This window comes from Prionailurus viverrinus, chromosome C1 (genome assembly GCF_022837055.1).
Source record: "Prionailurus viverrinus isolate Anna chromosome C1, UM_Priviv_1.0, whole genome shotgun sequence".
Classification (NCBI taxonomy): domain Eukaryota; kingdom Metazoa; phylum Chordata; class Mammalia; order Carnivora; family Felidae; genus Prionailurus; species Prionailurus viverrinus.
In genome coordinates, this window is record NC_062568.1 from 117,028,756 (window position 1) to 117,051,101 (window position 22,346).

The 22,346-nt window shown below is 38.4% G+C and overlaps 1 protein-coding gene and 1 pseudogene across 6 annotated transcripts in view; both read left to right on the forward strand.

Moving 5' to 3' along the window:
- Positions 1 to 22,346, forward strand: part of PHTF1 (putative homeodomain transcription factor 1) — a 96,650-nt gene that overhangs the window by 17,196 nt on the left and 57,108 nt on the right. For 5 of the 6 annotated variants that reach the window (XR_007154430.1, XR_007154429.1, XM_047868946.1 and 2 more), the window contains exons 4-5: positions 12,935 to 13,004; positions 13,708 to 13,866. Coding sequence is in view for 3 of the 6 variants with exons in the window: in XM_047868946.1 (XP_047724902.1) it covers positions 12,935 to 13,004; positions 13,708 to 13,866 (229 nt within the window). In the remaining 3 variants the exon portion in view is untranslated. Of the gene's footprint in view, positions 1 to 12,934; positions 13,005 to 13,707; positions 13,867 to 18,760; positions 18,925 to 22,346 lie in introns of those variants that run through there. The other variant, XM_047868949.1, reaches the window with a different exon arrangement.
- LOC125172785 (methyl-CpG-binding domain protein 2-like) lies at positions 16,154 to 21,554 on the forward strand (annotated as a pseudogene).

The window sequence follows — 22,346 nt, forward strand, 5'->3', positions numbered from 1 at the left end:
TTTTGATCCTTTTTTCTTATGGTATCTGTTGTAACATCTCCTCTTTCATTTCTGGTTCTGTTTATTTGAGTCCTCTCACCCCTGCCCCCACCTTGGTAAGTCTAGCTTAGCTGAAGGTTTATTTTGTTTATCTTTTAAAAGAAACTAGCTCTGTGTTTATTGATATTCTCTGTTATCTTTTTAGTCTCTCTTTCATTTATTTCTGCTCTGATATTTGCTGTTTCCTTCTACTAACTTTGAGCTTGCTTGTTCCTCTTTTCTAGTTTCTTGAGATGTAAAGTTAAAGTGTTGTTAATTTGTTAGGGTTCTTTACTAATATAGACTGGCATTTATTACTATGAACTTCCCTTAGGATTGCTTTTGTTTCATCCCCTAAGTTTTGGTATGTTGTATTTTTATTTTTATTTGTTCTCAAAGTTTTAAATATCTCTTTTGACTTCTTCTTTGGCTCATTGGTTATTAGCACGTTGTTTAATCTCCACATACATAATTTCATTCTTCTTAAATTTTATTAGACTTGTCTTGTGGCCTAATATGATCTATCCTGGAGAATTTTTTATGTACACTGGATAATGTGTATTTTGTTGCTTGTGGATGGGATGTCCTGCACATATCTGTTAAGTCCATCGTATCTAATGTGTCTTTTGAGGCCAGTGTTTCCTCATTACCTTTAATTTTTATTCCATTTATTTAAACTAATAGAAAAATCCAGTTAACCCATTTCTCCCATCCTTACCCCCAGCTCTTGCAACCACCAATCTGTTTTGTGTATCTATGAGCTTGGTTTGTTTGTATTGTTTTGTTTATTTATTCATTTGTATTTACTTATTTTTATTTAAAAAAATTAAAAAAAAATGTTTAATTGTTTTTGGGAGAGTGCAAGCCAGGGATGGGCAGAAAGGGAGACAGAATCTAAAGCAGCCTCCAGGCTCTGAGCTGTCAGCACAGAGCCTGACGTGGGGCTTAAACTCACAAGCAGTGAGATCATGACCTGAGCTGAAGTCGGACGCTTAACCAACTGAGCCACCCAGGCGCCCGTGTTTTGTTTTTTTTAGATTCCACATTTAAAATAGATCATAAGTTATTTGTCTTTCTCTGACTTATTTCACTTAGCATAATGCCCTAAGGTCCATCCGTGTTGTTGCAAAAGGCAAGATCTCACAGCCCACAGCTAACATTATTCTCAATGGTGAAGAGCTGGAAGCTTTTCCTCTAAGATCAGGAACAAGACCGGATGCCCATTTTTTTCACTTTTACTCAACATAGTATGGGAAGTCCCAGCCGGAACAATTAGGCAAGAAAAAGAAATACAAGGCATCCAAATCAGAAAGGAAGAAGTAAAACTGTTACTTTTTGCTGATGATATTATATCATATTTAGAAAACCCTAAAGATTCCACCAAAGACAATCATAATAAATGAATTCAATAAAGTTGCAGGATACAAAATCAATACATAGAAATCTGTTGCATTTCTCTATACTAAGAACAATCAAAACGAAAAAAACACAATGAGAATATACCATTTGTAAATATTGATGCACCCAATGTAGGAGCACCCATATATATAAAGCAAATATAAATAGACTGAAAGGGAGAAATAGACAATGATACAGTGATCATTGGGAGCTTCAGTACCCTACTTTCAGCAATGGATATATCATCCAGAGAAAAAAATCAGCAAGGAAACATCGGACTTGAATAGACCGTATAGAACTAATAGACGTCGAAAGAACATTCTGTCCAACAGCAGCAGCAGTGCACATTCTCTTCAAGCACACATGGAAACTTCCCCAGGATAGATCATACATTAGGTCATAAAACAAGTCTTAACAAATTTAAGAAGATTGAATATATTTCAAGTACCTTTTCTGACCACAGTGGTATTAAATTAGAAATCAATAACAGGAGGAAAACTAGAAGATTCACAAATATGTGGAAATTAAACAGTGTACTCTTGATCAACTGATAGGTCAAAGAAGAAATCAAATGAAATGAAACAATGAAAATGAAAAATTTTATAAATTAACAGTGAAGTATTCAAAAAGAAATTAAGAAAACAATTCCATTTACAATAGCATCAAAAGAATAAAATATTTAGGAATACATTTAACCATAGAGGTGAAAGATCTATACACTGAAAACTATGAAACATTGATGAAAGACACTGAAGAAGACACAAATAAATGGAAAGATATCTCATGTTCATGGATTGGAAGAATTAATATTGTTAAAATGTCCGTATTACCCAAAGGGATCTACCGATTAAAAACAATCTATCAAAATTCTCATGGCGTTTTTTGCAGATGCAGAAAAAACAAGCCTAAGATTCATATGGAACTCCAAATAGCTAAAACAGGCATTAATTAAGAGCAAAGCTGGAGGCATCACACTTTCTGATTTCAAGTTTTATTACAAAGCTGTAGTAATCAAAACACTATGATACTGGCATAAAAGACACCTGAATAAATGGGACAAAAGAGAGACCTCAGAAATAAAACCATGTGTACATGGTCAACTAATCTTTGGCGAAGGTGCTAAAAATATACAATGGGAAAAGGAGTCTCTTCAATAAATGATGTTGGGAAAACAGCTGGATATGCTGGATAGGTATATCCATGCAGAAGAATGCAGAAGAATGATATTGGACCTTTATTTTATACCATACATAAAAATCAACTCAAGATGAATTAAAGACTTAAATGTAAGTCTTTATAACTTCTAGAAGAAATCAGGGGAAAACTTCCTTGACATTGGTCTTGGCAATGAGTTTTTTGGATTTGACAACAAAAATACAGGCAACAAAAGCAAAAGTAACAAGTAGGACTACATCAAACTAAAATGTTTTTGCCTAGCAAAGGAAGCAATCAACAAAGCATAAAGGCAACCTGTGGAATGGGAGAAAATATTTGTAAACCATATATCTGATAAGGGGTTAATATTCAAAATATAAGAGGAACTCCTACAACTCAATAGTTAGAAACAAGTAATGCAATTAAAAACAGACAAAGGACCTGAACAGATATTTTTCCAAAGAAGATATATTTACCAATGGCTTTATGAAAAGGTGTTTAGCATCACGAGTCATCAGGGAAATGTAAATCAAACCCACAATGAGATATCACCTCCTACCTGCCAGGTTGACTCTTATCAGAAAGTCAAAAAAGGGATGCCTGGGTAGCGCAGTCGGTTAAGCATCCGACTCTTGGTTTTCGCTCAGGTCATGATCTCATGCCTGGTTCATGAGTTCAAGCCCTGCACCGGGTTCTGCGCTGATAGTACAAAGCCTGCTTGGAATTCTCTCCCCCTCTCCCTCTCTCTCTCTCTCTGCCCCTCCCCCTCTCTGTATCTCTCAAAATAAATAAGTAACCTTAAAAAAAAATAAAGTCAAAAAATAGTTAAGTGTTGGTGAGAATGTAGAGAATAGGTGACTTTTATGTACTGTTGGTGGGAATGTAAATTGGTATAGCCATTATGGAAAACGTTATAGAGGCTTTTCAAAAAATTAAAAATAGAACTACCATTTGATCCAGATATCCCTTTTCAGGGTATTTGTCCACAGGAAATAAAATCACTATCTTGAAGAGATCTCTGCACCCCCATGTTCATTGTATTATTCATAGTAACCAAGCTATGAAAACAACCTAAGTGTTCATTGATGGATGAATTGATAAGGAAAATGTGTTATGTATTTGTGTGTGTGTGTATAATGGAATATTACTCAATCTTAAAAAAAAAAAAAAAAAGGAAATCCTGCCATTTGCAGTAACATGGATGAACCTGAAAAGCATTATGCAAAGTGAAACAGGCCAAACACAGAAAGCAAATACTGCACAATCTCACATGTGGAATGTAAACAAGTTAGACTCATAGAAACAGAGTAGAATAGTCACCAGGTGTTAAGAGATAGAGGAAATGGAGAGATGTTGGTCAGAAGGTACAAACTTTTACTCATAAGGTAAATAAGTTCCAGAGAGCTAACGTACAGCATGATGACTATAGTTAATAATACTGTATTATATACTTGAATTGGAAATCAAGCATTCCTAGCATATAAAAAAAAATGGCAACTATGTGAGGTGATTGGATATGTTGATTAGCTTGATTCACAATGTCAATGTATATGGAAATGTCACATTGTACACCTTAAATATATACAATTTTTGTCAATTATACCTCAGTTAAAGTAGGGGGAAAAAGAAAAAAAATGAGGCAGTTACAATTATAGGACAAAATTTCTAAGAAAAGAGATGTCATCATTGATTACTTGGCTTAGCCGGTAACAATATTTATGTAATCATATCACTCTAAACATCAATCACTGATTTAATTAAAACTGGGGTAAAACTGTATCTGGGGGGAAACTATAGTTTGCGAGGGCATGGGTATGTGTGTTCGGCGGTACAATAATCATCATTAATACCTAGCGTGTAGTACGTGCCTGGCATTATCCTAAGCACCACCTACACACTCCTGATCTTTCCTTACTGCAATCCTATAGAAGTAGATGTATTATTCTCGCTTTACAGGATAAGAAAGCTGTCCCCTCATCTACAACGGTAAGAAATGAATGGATAGTACCTAAAGTCGATGAAAGCGCTGTACACATCTTATTTAGAAATAAGAAAGAATAATGAGGAATTAGGACTTAGGGGTAAGGAAGGGTATTTTTTTGTTATTAGCCTCGTCATATAAGTATTGCAGTAAAGATTTAATTTAGAAGAATTTCCTGTCCAAAAAAGAGAAAATGAACTTCCTTGGGTAATAAGATAGATGTATATATGTAATACATTTGAGATAAATGGATAGTTTGATAGACATAGAGGTATATGAATGGTTATGAATATGCCATTGTCTTTTATTTATACCAGTAGCAAAACCCCTGAAATCTCATCAACATTTAGGCATGAACTTTGGAGTTCACTAGACTTAAATGTGTATTATCTTTGTTTTCCTAATTATTCAGTTCCCTACCTGTAAGAACATTGTTATGTCTCCACCTATTGTCATGGGACTTGCAGTGCCTTCCCGTGGGAGGAGAATCCTTCCCTGCCCCACAGATTTCCAGCTTGGCGAGTGGGGTGTGAGCAGAATGTGACCTTCCTTCCTTTGACCCAGTCCTGTCCTTTCTCATGCCTTCTCCATCCTGTGAGAAGCCGGAGTGCCAAAGCTGGGGTTTGAATTCTTCTGTGGCTTCGTCTTCCCACTGACCCCACATTTTCGATTACCAAGACCTCTGGATTCTGTCTTCTAAAACTTTTGACGATGAATACTTTTCCCAATTTATGTTTCTAATTCCCTGGACTGATCTGTTTGCACTCCTCTGTCTGCACGCTGCTGCCTGCAGGCCAAATCCGCGGGAGCACTGCACTGCGGACCTCTGTGTTTTACATATTTATTGTCTGTGCCTTGGTCAGCTGTAGTGCAATTGTGGCTGAGGTCAGTAGTCGCCACAGAGATGGTGGAGTCCGCAAGGCCTACAATGCAGTCTGGCCTTTTACAGATAGTTTATCCACTCTTCATCTCAATTACTGGAACAGCTTTTTTTTTTTTTTTTTTTTTTTTTTTTTTAAAACTGTTCTCTCTGCCCAGTGTCTCCTCAGCCCTCACATCACTGAAACCATCTGGTTACTTTGTTCCTGTTTTAACATAAATGGTATTGTTTTTCTCCTATTTAAAGCTGTTTCCTGACTTCCTGGTACCCTTATAAAATACATACACACTCTTAACAAGTTATAATCTTCACAGCCTGGGTTCTTACCTTTCCTGCTTCTGTCTCACCTTACCTTTACCCCTTTTCACTTCCACTCTCCTTTGGCTTTCTTGAACTTTCCTAAGTTTTTGTCATGCTATCTCTTATTTCTGGGTCTTCTCTTATGCTTACCTTTATTCTCCCTTGTGCTATGCCCCTTGTCTGTCTTTCCAAAGTCTCACACATCCTTAGGTCTCAGGTCAGATATTATTTTCTTTTGGAAATCTTTCTTTGACTTCTAAATCTGACCGAGCGGCACTTCGTGCGTGTTCCAGTAGTGCTGTACTTGCCTTGTCGTTGTTTCGTTGTTCATCATCTGCCCTTAAATCGGGGGACTTCCTTCTGTGCCTGACTATAAAGTAATTTGATTCTCTCACGGGCAACAAGATGGAAATTTTAACACACTAAAAGATGGAGATGTGTTATTGGGTTTCCACTTGTCTTTTTTTTCCTGTTGAATACATTATGGTCCAACAATATTGCAGCAATGCCTCCAGTACTTCTGTCCCTCTGCCTAAAAGGAGGAGCTCCACTGGTCAGGTGGTTCTGATCCTTGGCGGGGTTGCACAGTTATGTCGGGGGCAGCGGGTGGAGAGGCTGTAGCAGGGGCTGGGCAGAGAATTTCCAGAGCACCTTTCTGGCAACTAGGGCAGGGCTGTCCTGCTTCTCTCCTGCGATCTTTCTCCCGGGTTCTTAGGGTAGAGATGGCGTCCACTAAGGAAATTCACTCACATCTCCCAGAGCTTAATCCCACTGAACCTTCCAGAGGCAAGCAGTCTCGCTTGATCTCAAAAGATCCTCTCCCTACATTGATTTGGAATGCATTTTGTACCAGTTAATGAGGGGCAGGATATGTAGTGGTTTGGAAGGAAAATGACTGGGGTAGAATCTCTGTGCCTGGTCTCCTCCTCAGTAAAGCAAGGGTAATCAGAGGTACCTATCTCAGACAGTTCTGAGGATTAAATGAGTTAAACAAGTTAATGTAAGTATATGTAAAGTGCTTAGAATAGAGCTTGGTGCATGTTTCCTCTCACTGTATTATACTATGGAATGTGTAGGATAAAGCAGAAAAATCCTATACTATGGAATGTGTAGGATAAAGCAGAAAAATCCTAAAAGCATGGCATGTGTTTTTTTATTCTTCCTCTGCATAAACAAGTACAGAGGATTGTGGTGGCTTTCTCATGTCTCTCAAGAACAGGGGTCATAAGTTTATTAATGACTTCTCTCCCTTTAGGACAGAAAAAATGGTAAGGGAGGTTCAGGGGGCATCTTCCTGAGCAACCCTCATACGTTGGCTTTATCGTCTAATTCTATAGTGTACACTTTTTTTCTATCTATAGATAGAGCTATGTTTTGACTTATTGCTGTATACCTAGCTCAGGTGGAGTATCTGGCACATAAAGGCACATGTTGAATATTTGTTGACTAAGTGAACGAATGAATGTATTTCTGTTGCTAAGGGAGGTTTTCGTAGTTTGGTAATTGCCTCCAAGTTAATACTAACTCTAATTCTATAATGTTAAAGGTGAAAAGTCTAAAAAGCAAAGGAAGCAGAAAAATTAATTTGCCTCTAAAGTTAAGGCACTTAAAGCTTCTTTAGTTGGAATTGTACTGATGCAAATGTCCACAGGGTCTTTGGCCGTTAGACTACAATGCAGTGATGTTTTTACTTTTGAAATTTTAATCTCTGCTTTTGAATATAGCCAAGATAATTATTATTTCCATGGACATTATGTAGATTTCAAAAATTAGTGCATGTGTTTTTTAAAGGATTGTTTCTCTGAAATGTCTAATTTTCAAAATTTGATTTCTTCCAAGATTTAATTTCATTACCTTTAAGGTTTTAGAACATTCTTCTGTAAAATCTATAGTTTGTAGTTGAACTATATAGAAACATAGGATCCACTTGTTTGGGTGGATGGAACTAGAGAGTATTAAGCTAACCATAATAAGTCAGAGAAAGGCAGATACCATGTGATTTCACTCATGTGGAATTAAAGGTACAAAACAGATGAACATAGGGAAGGGAAGCAAAAATAATACAAAAACAGGAGGGGGACAAAACATGAGAGACTCTTAAATATGGAGAACAAACTGAGGGTTGCTAGAGGGGTTGTGGGTGGGGGCATGGGCTAAATGGGCAAGGGGCATTAAGGAGGACACTTGTTGGGATGAGCACTGGGTGTTAAATGTAGGGGATGAATCACTGGATTCTACTCCCGAAATCATTATTGTACCATATGCTAACTAGCTTGGATGTAAATTAAAAATAAATAAATAGGGGCGCCTGGGTGGCGCAGTCGGTTAGGCGTCCGACTTCAGCCAGGTCACGATCTCGTGGTCTGTGAGTTCGAGCCCCGCGTCAGGCTCTGGGCTGATGGCTCGGAGCCTGGAGCCTGTTTCCGATTCTGTGTCTCCCTCTCTCTCTGCCCCTCCCCCGTTCATGCTCTGTCTCTCTCTGTCCCAAAAATAAATAAAAACGGAGAAAAAAAAATAAATTAATTAATTTAAAAAAGCTAGAAACATTGCATCCCCCCCCCCAAAGATGACTACATTTATTTGGTTAAACAGAGCTGAAGATCAATACTGGCTCAGTGTCTAAAATTGGGAAATAGCAAATGGCTGTAACCTTTAATTTTTACTTTAATTTTAAAGGTTAAATACCTAATTTTTAAAACTTGTTTAGCATTTATATATGATGATTATAAAATTAAAATCCATCTTTTAAAAGTTTTGAAGTAGTGAAATAAAACTTTTAGGCAAACCAGGAGTTTAAAACACAAAAGATAATTCACAAACTTACTTTTGATTCATAATATACAGCAAGGTTATTAGGATTTTTAAGCCCTGAGTTTTTCCTGTAAAAAACTGTTGTCTATATATGTTAATAAAATTGAGTAAATGCCATCCCTTTGGAGCAATAATGATTAATTTAAGAAACATTAGAAACTTGGAGATGTAGCAAGTACTCTATAAAAGTCCATGCATTTTTATCTTTTAGGAGAAATGAATATATGTCTAATAACATCACAAATTAAGCTGCTTTAATTTGAGGTGGTAGATGATAAAGGCCCTGAGAGGATTCTTTCTTCATGCCCTGAAAAAAAGTTTAGGACTAGATTTTTGGTTAAATGTGGTAGATTAGCCATACACATTTATAATCTCTCCCTTCTGAATCACCACTAAGTTACATGAAAGGAATCCATAAAGGGGTTGTATAGAATGGGTACCTCCCCAAAGTCAAGGAAAAAGATTGAGGAGGAATGTCTCAGCAAATGAGAAATCTACACATATTTGGAAGATAAAAAATGAATGGAAGAGAGTGTCAGGAGAGCATAGGAGAATGCCAGTTGGCCTGCAAAACTCCCCAGAGAGGCTTAGGACTTGAATGCACCAAGGTTCTATGTGAGGCAGAGGTGAGCCACAGGGCTAAAAATAGGCGATTACATGACCTTTGAATACAGAGAGGTTGGACCTCCAGTCTTCTCATCAATCCCTTAAAGACAGGCAACAGTGCCCCTTATGAAGGAGACCACTGGTATTCTGAGAAAATTCATTGGAGAGGGTCTGTGGACAGCGAAGAGCAGGGAAGAATCATACTAAAACCAGAATTGTGACCCCCACACCCCAACCTTGGTTTAATCTCAGAACTTCCACCACAGAAATCTGTAGCCTTCCTATCCCTCCAGATATGGACATTTGGTGATTCCCTCTAGCTGGTTGATTACACTGAAGTGAAACCCCAAATCTATAAGCTATGCTCATATACACAGAGCTTCCAATAAGTTTTAAAGAATTTCTAGACATATCGGATAAAGAGTATCCAAAATCTATAAAGAGTTTACCAAACTCAGTACCTGAAAAATAATCCGGTGAAGAAATGGGCAGACGACATGTATAGACACTTTCCAAAGAAGACATCCAGATGCCCAACAGATACATGAAAAGATGCTCAACATTGCTCATCAGGGAAATACAAATCAAAACCACATTGAGATACCACTTCACACCGGTCAGAGTGGCTAAAATTAACAACCCAGGAAACAACAGATGTTGGCGAGGATGTGGAGAAATGGGAACCCTCTTGCACTGTTGGTGGGAATGCAAACTGGTGCAACTGCTCTGGAAAACAGAATGGAGGTTCCTCAAAGAATTAAAAATAGAACTACCTTATGACCCAACAATAGCAGTACTAGGAATTTATCCAAAGGATACAGGAATGCTGATTCATAGGGGCACATGTACCCTAATGTTTACAGCAGCACTGTCAACAATAGCCAAATTATGGAAAGAGCCTAAATGTCCATCAACTGATGAATGGATAAAGAAGATGTGGTTTATATATATAGTGGAATACTACATGGCAATGAGAAAGAATGAAATCTTGCCATTTGCAGAAATGTGGATGGAACTGGAGGGTATTAGGCTAAGTGAAATAAATTAGGCAGAGAAAGATATCATATATATTCACTCATATGTGGAACTGGAGAAACTTAACAGAAGACCATGGGGGAAGGGAAAGGGAAAAAATAGTTTCAAACAGAGAGGGAGGCAAATCACAAGAGACTCTTATAAGAGAACAAAGAGAACATAAGAGGACAAACTGAGGGTTGATTGGGGGTGCTGGGGAGAGGGGAAAACGGTTGATGGGCATTGAGGAGGGCACTTGTTGGGATGAGCACTGGGTGTTGTATGTAAGCAATGAATCATGGGAATCTATTCCCAAAGCCAAGAGCACACTGTATACACCGTATTATTAGCTAACTTGACAATAAATTATATTAAAAAAAAATTTCTGTTGAAGTAAAACGTGTTCAGGAAATATGGATATACTTATATGTATATAACAGAATTTTCAATGTACAGATTGAGGAATTTCCACAAACTGAACATAACCGTGTAACAAGCACTAAGATCAAGAGATGGATAATTAGCAGTACCATAGAAGCTTCCCTCACATACTGTTCCAGTCACTGCTACCAGCAGAGGTAGACCAGTATCCCAACTGCTAGTGCTATAGATTAATTTTACCTTTTTGAACTTTATATAAATGAAATTATACAGTACATACATTTTTTAATCTAATGTGTTCTGTTCAGTGTTATGTTTGTGAGATTCATTCATGTCGTTGTATAATTATAGTTTCTTTAGCACAACACTACAATTACCCATTCTGCTATTGATGGGCAACATATGATTGTTGATGGGTAGTTTCCAATCTGGGCTCTTACAAATAATTCTTCTATGAACATTTTATACACATTATTTGGTGAAATACATACACACTTGTCTTGGGTATAAACCTTGAAGTAGAATACTTAGTCCATCAGGTTTTCAGCACCTCATTCTAGTATATAAGGAAACAGCCAATGATTATTAGATATTTGACTAAATCCCCAAAGTAAAAGAGAATAGAAAGGAATGAACCCAAAGAGTCAAAATGAAAAATTTAATAGAGAAATTTGAGGAAATTTCCGGAAAGCAGAATAAAAAGACAAAAGAGGTAGAAAATAGAAGACAAAGTTAAGTCTTAGAGGGAAGAAATATAAAAATAAATTATAGGAAAACTTCCTTAAAGCCGAAAGACATTGATTTCCGTATAGAAGGGATTTTCAGCACAATAGATGTAAAAGACTCCTATCAAGGCACATCATTCTGAAATTTCTGAACACCATGAATAAAGTGGAGATTCAGAGGAAAGAAACAATTCATGCTCAAAGGATCAGGAATCAGAAATGCACTGGAGTTTGCAACAGCGACACTGGAAGCTAGAAAACAGAACAATGTCTTAATTCCTGAAGGAAAATTGTTAACAACTTTGAATTCTACACCTAGTGTAACCTTTAATTAGGCATAAGGATAGACTGAATTCATTTTCAGACATGTAAGGATTAAAAAAGTTATCTTCTGTGACCCCTTTCTCAGGAAGCTTGTGAAGGATGTGCTTCAGGAAGACAGGTGTAGGAGCTAGAGATTCACCGCAGAGGTGAAGGGGGTTGTCAGTGAGAGTGAGAAGTCCTGCATTACAGTCAGCTGTGCAGCAGGCCTGGAGAGCAACTAATCTGATTACAACATGAAGATAGAAGGTTCTGGGAAGGGTGTTTCCAAAAAAAAACTTTTTTTTTTTTTTAAGAAATAAAAGACTTTGATTAATTTTCTGGCATTTGAGTATTTGAAAATGATAAATATTTTAACCGACCATGAATAAAAATATAAAATATGGCTTACAGGGAATAGTATTTCATGATGAGCATATTATAACTATTGATTACTGATTTATCAAAAATGAATATAACTATATTGTAAGAATATATGTTTCAGGGGTGGAAGTTAGGATGTGAGGATTAGCTGTATAAGAGAACTAAATTCTTACATGCTGTATTAGGAATTGGTAAAATATTTTTCAAATCAATAAATGAAATAATGGCAGTATAAACATATTATTTAGAAGTATGGAAGTAAATACCAAGAGAAAGTTAAAAAAAAAAAAAGGATGAAAGTTATTTGTTTTTGATGAGACGAGGGGCAGGGGGTAATGAGGGGGCTGCTATTTTGTACTTACTGATCCTTTGGCATTTTTGGATTTTTTTTTAATTTATTTAAAAAAAATTTCTTCTTCTTCTTCTTTTTTTTTTTTTTTTAAAACCATTACTAGGCTCCACACCCAATGTGGGGCTTGAACTTTCGACCTCAACGTTTATTTATTTTTGGGACAGAGAGAGACAGAGCATGAACGGGGGAGGGGCAGAGAGAGGGAGACACAGAATCGGAAACAGGCTCCAGGCTCTGAGCCATCAGCCCAGAGCCCGACGCGGGGCTCTAACTCCCGGACCGCGAGATCGTGACCTGGCTGAAGTCGGACGCTTAACCGACTGCGCCACCCAGGCGCCCCGAACTTGCGACCTCAAGATTAAGAGTCACATGCTGTACGCCTGAGCCAGCCAGGTGGCCCTATTGTTGGATCATTTTAAAAAGTAGTAAAAGTATATTTTTTGCATTACTTGATAAACTAAAAACTAAAACATTAATGATAAGTTCTTTTGAGGAACATTAGGATTAAAGTGTCCCCGTTAAAAGGGAGTCAGATATAAAGAAAAAAAAAAAGTGTGAGTTTACCTTTTGTATTTAAAAGAGCTTTTTAGCCTTATCTCTGGTTTTGTTTTGTTTTGTTTTTATTCTAGGGCTTCAAAAACAAACCAAAAAAGATGGGTCACATAAAACCAGACTTGATTGATGTGGACTTAATCAGAGGTGAGTTCCAACTTTGGCTCATTTCTTATGTATATTATTATATTATTTCATAGTGGTGCTAGATATTCTCTTCCCTTTGTGATGGTACTTTAATCTCCAAAAGGAATATTCTTCCCTCATTCAGGCCTTAGGATTTTTTCCCCTTTGCTTTGGTACTGTGTAGCTATATAAATTACATGGTGTCCATAAGGGTAAAAAAGGGATGAACTTGGAAATTGCTGTTGTGTAATTGAGAAAAATATACTGTATAACATTCATGTAAGCCTAATTTATTTTGAGCTCCTGTCCTAGTGATTGAGGCAAGGAGTTATATTTAATGAACATCTGAGAGGATTCTTTTTATTTTTTTATTATTGTTTTTTTTTAAATGTTTTTATTTATTTTTGAGACAGAGAGAGACAGAGCATGAGCAGGGGAGGGGAAGAGAGAGAGGGAGACACAGAATCTGAAGCAGGCTCCAGGCTCTGAGCTGTCAGCACAGAGCCCGATGCGGGGCTTGAACTCACAGACCGTGAGATCATGACCTGAGCCGAAGTCGGACGCTCAACCGACTGAGCCACCCAGGTGCCCCGAGAGGATTCTTTTTAACTGAACTGGTTATGTGTTGATTTTTACTCTCAGCTGTTTTTAATATAGTGTTACAAGGAAGCATTATTATATTATATGTAAATGTTTGATGTTTTGTTTTATTGTATATTTAAAGGCTCAACATTTGCCAAAGCCAAACCTGAAATTCCATGGACATCTCTGACTCGAAAGGGGCTTGTTCGAGTTGTCTTTTTCCCGTTGTTCAGCAATTGGTGGATTCAGGTTACCTCTTTAAGAATCTTTGTTTGGCTGCTACTGCTTTACCTCATGCAAGGTAATTGGAGGGGTGGAATAAATTATGACAGGTTTTTTTGTTTTGTTTTGTTTTTTTGCTGCTTTTGCTATTAGATAATGCAGACCTTACTGTTTTTAGTTTTACCCTTCCTTCAAGAGTTTAAAGTACCAAGAAATGAAGGAATGTACACCATTTGGGGATCATCTTCGATTTATTAGCTCACAGAGAGCAAGCATGATTGTCTAACTCTCTTCTCTTGAATTTCTTTCTTCTCTTGAATTTCTTGCTGGCCAGGCCTTTTCAATCTTTTCTTCTGTGTGACCTTTGAATATTGGATTACCTCAAGATTGGATCCTGGATTCTCTTCTCTAGGTACTCTTGTCAAGCCCCATTGCTTTAAAATAGCTGATCAACTGGTGATTCTCAAATTTATATCTCCAGGCCAGATCTCTCTGCTGAACTTCAGACTTATAAATCCAACTGCCTGCTTTTAGGCATTTCTGTATAGAGATTTAACAGGTATCTTGAACCTAATCCTATCCAAAATGGACCTCTGGATTTTTTTTTTTTTCATCATAGTCCATGATGCTAGCATTACTTTGCCTAGACCACTGGAATAATGTCTACTCTGAGCCTTCTTTCTACCAACCATTATTTTTACAGCAACTAGACAAATCATTTACAGTAGAATTCATATCATGTCATTTTTCTGGCTAAAACTCTTTTGAGATTTCTCATTGCCCTTGGAGCAAAAATCCAGACTCCTCACCACGGCTTCAGTGCCCTACCTAGTCTGTACCCTGCTGACTTCTTAGAGGTATGTCTTACTGCTCTCCTCCTTGCTTGCTCTAGGCATACTGGCCCTTTTTCTGTGCTTCATACAGAACTCTGCATTCTGTTTGAAGGCTATCTTTTTTCTCATCTTTAGGATCTGAACTCAGATGGAACTTTCATAGAGAGGGCAGCCCTATCTGTACCTTCTAATTTTTTTTTTTTAACGTTTATTTATTTTTGAGACAGAGAGACAGAGCATGAACAGGGGAGGGGCAGAGAGAGAGGGAGACACAGAATCTGAAATGGGCTCCAGGCTCTGAGCTGTCAGCACAGAGCCTGACGTGGGGCTCGAACTCACGAACTGTGAGATCATGACCTGAGCCGAAGTCGGACGCTTAACCGACTGAGCCACCCAGGCGCCCCTAATTTTTTTTTTTTTAATGCTTATTCATTTTTGAGAGAGACAAGTGCAAGGGGGGAGGGCAGAGAGAGAAGGAGACAGAATCTGAAGCAGGCTTCAGGCTCCGAGCTTTCAGCACCAAGCCCGACGTGGGGCTAGAACCCACAAACCTCGAGATCATATTCTCGGATGCTCAACCAACTGAGCCACGGAGGTGCCCCATGTACCTTCTAAATAGTCCTACCATTCCCCAGGAATCTATTTGAATTTCTTTTTTTTTTTTTTTTTTTTTTTAATTTTTTTTTTCAACGTTTATTTATTTTTGGGGGGACAGAGAGAGACAGAGCATGAATGGGGGAGGGTCAGAGAGAGAGGGAGACACAGAATCTGAAACAGGCTCCAGGCTCTGAGCTGTCAGCACAGAGCCCGACGCGGGGCTCGAACTCACAGACCGCGAGATCGTGACCTGGCTGAAGTCGGACGCTCAACCGACTGCGCCACCCAGGCGCCCCTATTTGAATTTCTTTTTATTTTTATTTCTTTTTATTTTTTAATGTTTTTATTTATTTTTGAGACAGAGAGAGACAGAGCATGAGCAGGGGAGGGGCAGAGAGAGAGAGAGGAAGACACAGAATCTGAAGCAGGCTCCAGGGTCTGAACTGTCAGTACTCACCGAGATCACGACCTGAGCTGAAGTCAGACGCTTAACCGACTGAGCCACCCAGGCGCCCCTCTATTTTAATTTCTGTATTCCACAACTACCTGATGTTGACGTTTCTCTTCTACATTCAGGGACCCAGCACATTCTCTTTACCACTATATGGCCACTGCCTACCAGGAATACTTTCTGAAAGGGGACCATGTATATACTATGGTTATACCTAAGCAAAAAAGACATGAATTAGAACAGAGTAGGTGAAGGTTGGGTTAGGGTGGAAGGATTTGGGGTGATTTTTATTTTATCTGTGTCAGTTTTTTTGAATTAACTTATAGTGGGAAAGATAAATCTATGAATTTATAGATCTGTAAGTTCAGTTTTCTAAAGTTGTGACAATGCTGTCCAATAGAATTTCGATGATGCTAGAAGTGTTCTATGTCTCACTACCCAGTGCAGTAGCTGTTAGTCATGTGTGGTTTTTGTGAGTACTCGCAATGTGGTTAGTATGACTAAGGAACTGAATTTTAATTTTATTTAATTGTAAATAAATAGCTGTCATTTTAATGGCTGCGTAATATTCCATCATACGAATACACTGTCATTTAAAATGATCATTTTCATGTCTATGTGAGTCTCTCATATGGATTTACCATAAATACTTTTTATAGCTACTTAGTATTCCATTATATAAAAGTATCATAATTTAAATAACTGTTTCCATATTATGAACATTTAGATTATTCCTGGGTTTTTATCCCTATTAATAATGCCATCATGAACAAAATTTTCCATATTTTATATTATTTCCTTAGAATTTATTCTCTGAAATAGAATTAAGAGATTGAAGAATGTAAACATTTTAAGGCTTTTAGTACATAAAATGAAATTGCTGGGGGCACACTTCTTTTTGGAAAGTAGTGGATGAGAGTGCCTATCTTAGCACAATCTGTCATTATTTTATAATTTAAAAAAATGTTACCTAATTGAATGTACAAAAAAAATTGTGTGTTACTCATATAGTTTGTATTTTTTTGGTTGCTTGTAAAAATGAACTTGTAAATGTTTTTCCACATGTTAGTTATTGAAGAATTTAAATTATATATATATTAATTTTCATATATGCCATGGTCTATTTCTAAACTACATATTCTGCCCCATCAGCTTATCTGGTTATTCTCGTATCTGTACCACATTTCTTTAATTATTATTGTTGTTTAATATGTAGTAACATTGAATAGTATTCCTTTTCAGCATTTCTCAGATGTTTTTACTTGCTTTTTCCAAATAATTTAGAATTATTTTATCCTAATCAAAACGAAAAACTAATTTGGAATTAGACTGTAACTTCCCCCTTCCCATGAAGATTTTGATATATTTAGGGGGAATGGGGAGAAAATTGATATATTTCACCTTTTAATCAAGTCTTCTGTTACATCTCTATTTATTAAAGCTTTGTAGGATTTTTAGTTCTTAGATCTTCCTAAAGTTTTTTTTTTAATTTATTTTTTTTTAACGTTTATTTGTTTTTGAGACAGAGACAGAGCATGAATGGGGGAGGGTCAGAGAGAGAGGGAGACACAGAATCGGAAACAGGCTCCAGGCTCTGAGCTGTCAGCACAGAGCCCGACGCGGGGCTCGAACTCACGGACCGCAAGATCGTGACCTGAGCCGAAGTCGGCCGCTTAACCGACTGAGCCACCCAGGCGCCCCTTCCTAAAGTTTTTTAGGAAGATTTTTTAATCCAGTAAAATATATATAACATATTCTTTACCATCTTCACCGTTTTTACATATACAGTCGGTGGCATTAAGTCCATTTACATTGTTAGGCAACCGTCACTGCCGTCCATCTCCAGAACTTTTTTCATCTTTCCAAACTGAGACATAGAACAATAATTCCCCAATTCCTCCCCTCTTGGGCTCCGGGCAACCATTCTACTTTCTCTCTGAACTCTACTTTCACAGTTCCTCTGTGACTACCTGGAGTAGTCTCGGTACCTCATGTAAGTAGAACATTGCAGTATTTGTCCTCTTGAGCCTGGCTTATTTCACTTAGCATAATGTTTTCAAGGTTCATCCATATGTAGCACATGTATTTCCTTCCTTTTGAAGGGTAAGTAAGAATCCATTGTGTGTACATCCCATATTTCATTTAAATATTCATCCATCAATGGACACTGGGTACTTCTACATTAAAGTAAAATATTTATGTGTTTATTTTTGTTGTTGCTGCTGCAGATATGATACTTTTTATTTTATAAATTTCAACTGGTTAGTGCTGTTACATTTGAAGGCTATTTAGGTTTAAAATTGTTATAACCGGCCTCTTTATTAACCGCTCATTAATTTGAACAGTTTTTCAGTGCTCCTCTCAGATTTTCTTATTATACAACCATGTTTTTGGCAAATAATGGAAATCTGGTCTCATTTTTCATGCATTTCATTTACTATTATTGAATTAGTCAACATTTTCAGAGCAGTGTTTAGGTGATAACAGTAAGAATGGTCATCCTTGTTTTGGTCTTGATTCAGAATGTCTTCATTAGTATGATGTGTGTTCACTTACTCTTTAGTATATAAGGGACATATTTTTATATTCCTGTAATTTCAGAAGAGATTGGCATTTAAGGTTAATTACAAATCAGGAACAAATGTTAATTTTTGTGGAATGCTTTTTCACTATAGGAATTGGCCAAACTCAGTGGTTAAAGGTACAGTCCTTCACAAGACTGTCCTCACCTCAGACACCAGCCTCACTTTGGGAGTCCCCAGTGCTACCCTAACTTCTGACCCCCGGGCTACAGTTTTGAGGGTCCCCCACTCATTCCTGCATGTTTGATAATTCACTCCCAGAACTCAGGAAGGTGTTATACTTACAATTACAGTTTTGTAATATTAAGAGTATATTATTATACAAATTAGAAGAGATGCATAGTGTGAGAGGATTCAAAACAGGAAGTTTTCCTCAGGGTTATGGTACCCATTCTGCCATGATGGGTAGCAAAGCTGACAGACTAGTGTCGATCAGGGATGCTCACCCAAGCTTTGGTATCCATAATTTTTATTGGGGATTTATTATGTAGGTATAACTGATTGAGTAATTGATCAAGTGGCCAACTCAGTCTTCAGCCTTTGTTCCCTCCCCACCCCTTCCCAGAGGTCAGGCTGATACAATGTGCCTCAGAGCCTCAACCCTCTAATCACATGGTTGGTCTTTCTGGCATGGCTACCCCATCTGCAGTCACCTCATTGGCGTAAACTATCAGGTATGGTCCAAGGGGCCCACTGTGAATAACCAAGGTACTTCCATCACTTGAAAAATTCCAGGGATTTAGAGGTTACCTCCCAGGAATCAGGGACAAAGGCCTTTTACATAATTGTCAGTTGAGATGATTTGTATATATATATATATAACCCAAATTATGTTATTAAATTATTGGATTAAATCAGTTCAGTAAACAAACATGTAAGTGCCTACGATGTGTGCACAAGTAGTGTTCTGTCTGGGCTCTGAGATACATTTTTTGCTCCAGCATAAACCCTGCATGGTCTTGGTGAATTATTCTTTGTTTTATTGTCAAATTTACTTTGATAGTATTTCAGTTATTCATTCAACAGATAATAAGTGCCTCTTATGTGCTGCATACTGATCTAGCTATAGCAGTGAACCCAAGAGACAAAAAAATCCCTTCATTCATGGTGCCTGCTTTTTAGTAGTAAATTTATATCCATATTCATAAGCCAGCAAGATCTGTAGTTTATTGTTTTGGTGCTGTCATTTTTATGTTTGGGTGATAGGCTGTTGGAGCATGAAATGAATTTGGTAGCTTTTTCTCCACATAGGAATAGTTTATATAGCACAAGAATTATCTTTTTTTTTTTTAATGTTTATTTATTTATTTTTGAGAAAGGGAGTGAGAGAGAGCGTGAGCAGAGGAGGGGCAGAGACAGAGAGGGAGTCAGAGAATCCCAAGCAGACTATGCACTGTACACATAGAGCCTGATGGTGGGGCTCAGACTCACAAACCATGAGATCGTGACCTGAGCCAAAATCAAGAGTCAGACACTTAGCTGACTGACCTACCCTGGTGCTCTATTTTAATTAATTATTTTTTTATTTGAGAGAGAGAGAGAGAGAGAGAGAGAGAGAGAGAGAGAGAGAGTAAGCATGCACAAGGGGGGGAGAGGGGTGGAGGGAGGGAGGGAGGAAGAGAGAGAAAGAGAGAGAGAGAGAGAGAGAGAGAGAGAGAGAGAGAGAGAGAGAGAATATCTTAAGCAGGCTCCATGCTCAGCACAGAGCCGATGTGGGACTTGATCTCATGACCCTGGGATCGTGACCCGAGTCAAAATCATGAGTGGGATGCTCAACTGACTAAGCCACATAGGCGCATCTAAGAATTATTTTACATGAAAGTCTGAAAGAACTCACCTATTAAATTGTATCTGGAATATTTTGGGTGTAGTTTTTGATATTTTTCTGTTTCTTTCACCATCTGTTTCTTTGGACAGTTCATATTGCATAGAGCAGTTCATAGCATAGTAATTAAGAGTAAGGACTTGAGCCCAGTTGGCTGGGTTCAGATCCCAGCTTTGCTAATTGCTACCTGTATAATTGTGGGAAATTATTAGAAAATACTGATCCTCAGAGCAGAACAGCACTTCATAAGGTATGTGTCACACAGCATCTAGCTACTTCTTGGTAGAAAGCCTTTTGAAATATCCAGATTATTGTCAGAAAGGCAAATCCTTCAAACACATCATTCTCTTTCTCTGTGACCTGAGACTTCAGGTTTTCACTCAGCTGATGTGTTGGTGGATCGTATTGTCGGAAGTTATGTGCTTTTACCTTGTACTTTTAAAATTGATAGGTTTTTGGCTGCCACCTGGAGCAGGGGGCGCGGAGAGCGCGGGGTGGGCGGCAGCGGTGCTGGTGGTGACTCCACCACAGAGCAGGAGGGCCAGGGCAACACGCTCACTCTGTCCCCGGTGAGCGGCGTGTGCAGGGAAGGCGCTTAGGGTGGCAACTGTGGCCGGGGCTGCGGTGTCCCCTGAGTGGCAGCGACAGCCTTGGCAGTGCCCCCCAGCAAAAGCCAGTTCCTTTCCTCCTTTCCTGTTGGGGAGCGTGGGGCTGGGGCCCAGGGGACCCTGGGCCACAGAGAGCAGGAAGAGGATGGACTGCCCGGCCCTCCCCCCCACCCCATGGAAGAAGGAGGAAGTGATCCGAAAATCTGGACTCAGTGCCAGCAAGATTGATGTCAACTAGTTCAGTCCAAGTGGTAAGAAGTTCAGAAGCAAACCTCGGTTGGCAAGGTACCTGGGAAATATTGTTGACCTCTGCAGTTTTGACTTCAGAACTGGAAAGATGATGCCTGGTAAATTACAGAAGAATGAACAGAGACTGTGGAATGATTCTCTCAATCAAAATAAATTGTATATTGTGTCGCCTTTATGCTCTAGCTGTGCTGGACTACTCCTAATACTTCACCATGGCATGTGCTTCCCCCCTTCCTCTCCATCTGGTGGACTCCTACTCCTCCAACGCCCAGCTCCGTTGTCTCCACCTCTGTAAAGCCTGCTCCTGCATTCATCAGGCAGAACCAGCCCCTTCTTCCATAATGCCTCACTGGTGCTTTGCCATTGTATTTATGATTGTTTGCTTCAACTAGACCCTGAACTCCATAAGGGCAGGGACTGTCCTTCCTTCCTTCCTTCCTTCCTTCCTTCCTTCCTTCCTTCCTTCCCTCCTTCCCTCCTTCCCTCCTTCCCTCCTTCCCTCCTTCCCTAGCACATAGTAAGTGCTTAATGTTTGCTTCATGTTTGTTTGATTTAATATCCACCTTGTTCCAGAAATGTATAGTGCTCATAAATATTGAATACAAGCAGCAAGGGAAAGAAGAAGAAGGGAAGACAGATCAGGTTCGCAGCAGACCTGACCACAGAAACTCTGCGGGCCAGAAAGGAGTGGCAGGATATATTCAGCGTGCTGAATCAGAAAAATATGCAGCCAAGAGTTCTTTATCCAGCAAGGCTGTCATTCAAAATGGAAGGAGAGATAAAGAGTTTCTCAGACAAACAAAAACTAAAGGAGTTTGTGAGCACTAAACCATCCCTGCAAGAAATTTTAAGTTGGACTCTTTGAGTGGAGAAAAGATGAAACAAAACAAAAAAGACCAAAAGCAACAAAGATTAGAAAGGACCAGAGAACATTACCAGAAACTCCAATTCTACAGGCAACACAATAGCACTAAATTCATCTTTCAGTACTCACTCTAAATGTCAATGGACTAAATGCTGCAATCAAAAGACATAGGGTATCAGGATGGGTAAGAAAACAAGCCCCATCTGTATGCTGCTTACAAGAGACCCATTTTAGACCTAAAGATATCTACAGATTGAAAGTAGGGGATAGAGAACCATCTATCATGCTAATGGTCGCCAAAAGAAAGCCAGAGTAACCATACTTATATCAGACGAACTAGATTTTAAAATAAAGACTGCAATAAGAGATGAAGAAGGGCATTATATCAAAATTAAGGGGTCTATCCACTAAGAAGATCTAACAATTGTAAATATTTATGTCCTCAGCAAGAAAGCACCCAAATATATAAATCAATCACAAACATAAACTCATTAATAATAACACCATGATAGTAGGGGACTTCAACACCCCACTTACAGCAATGGACAG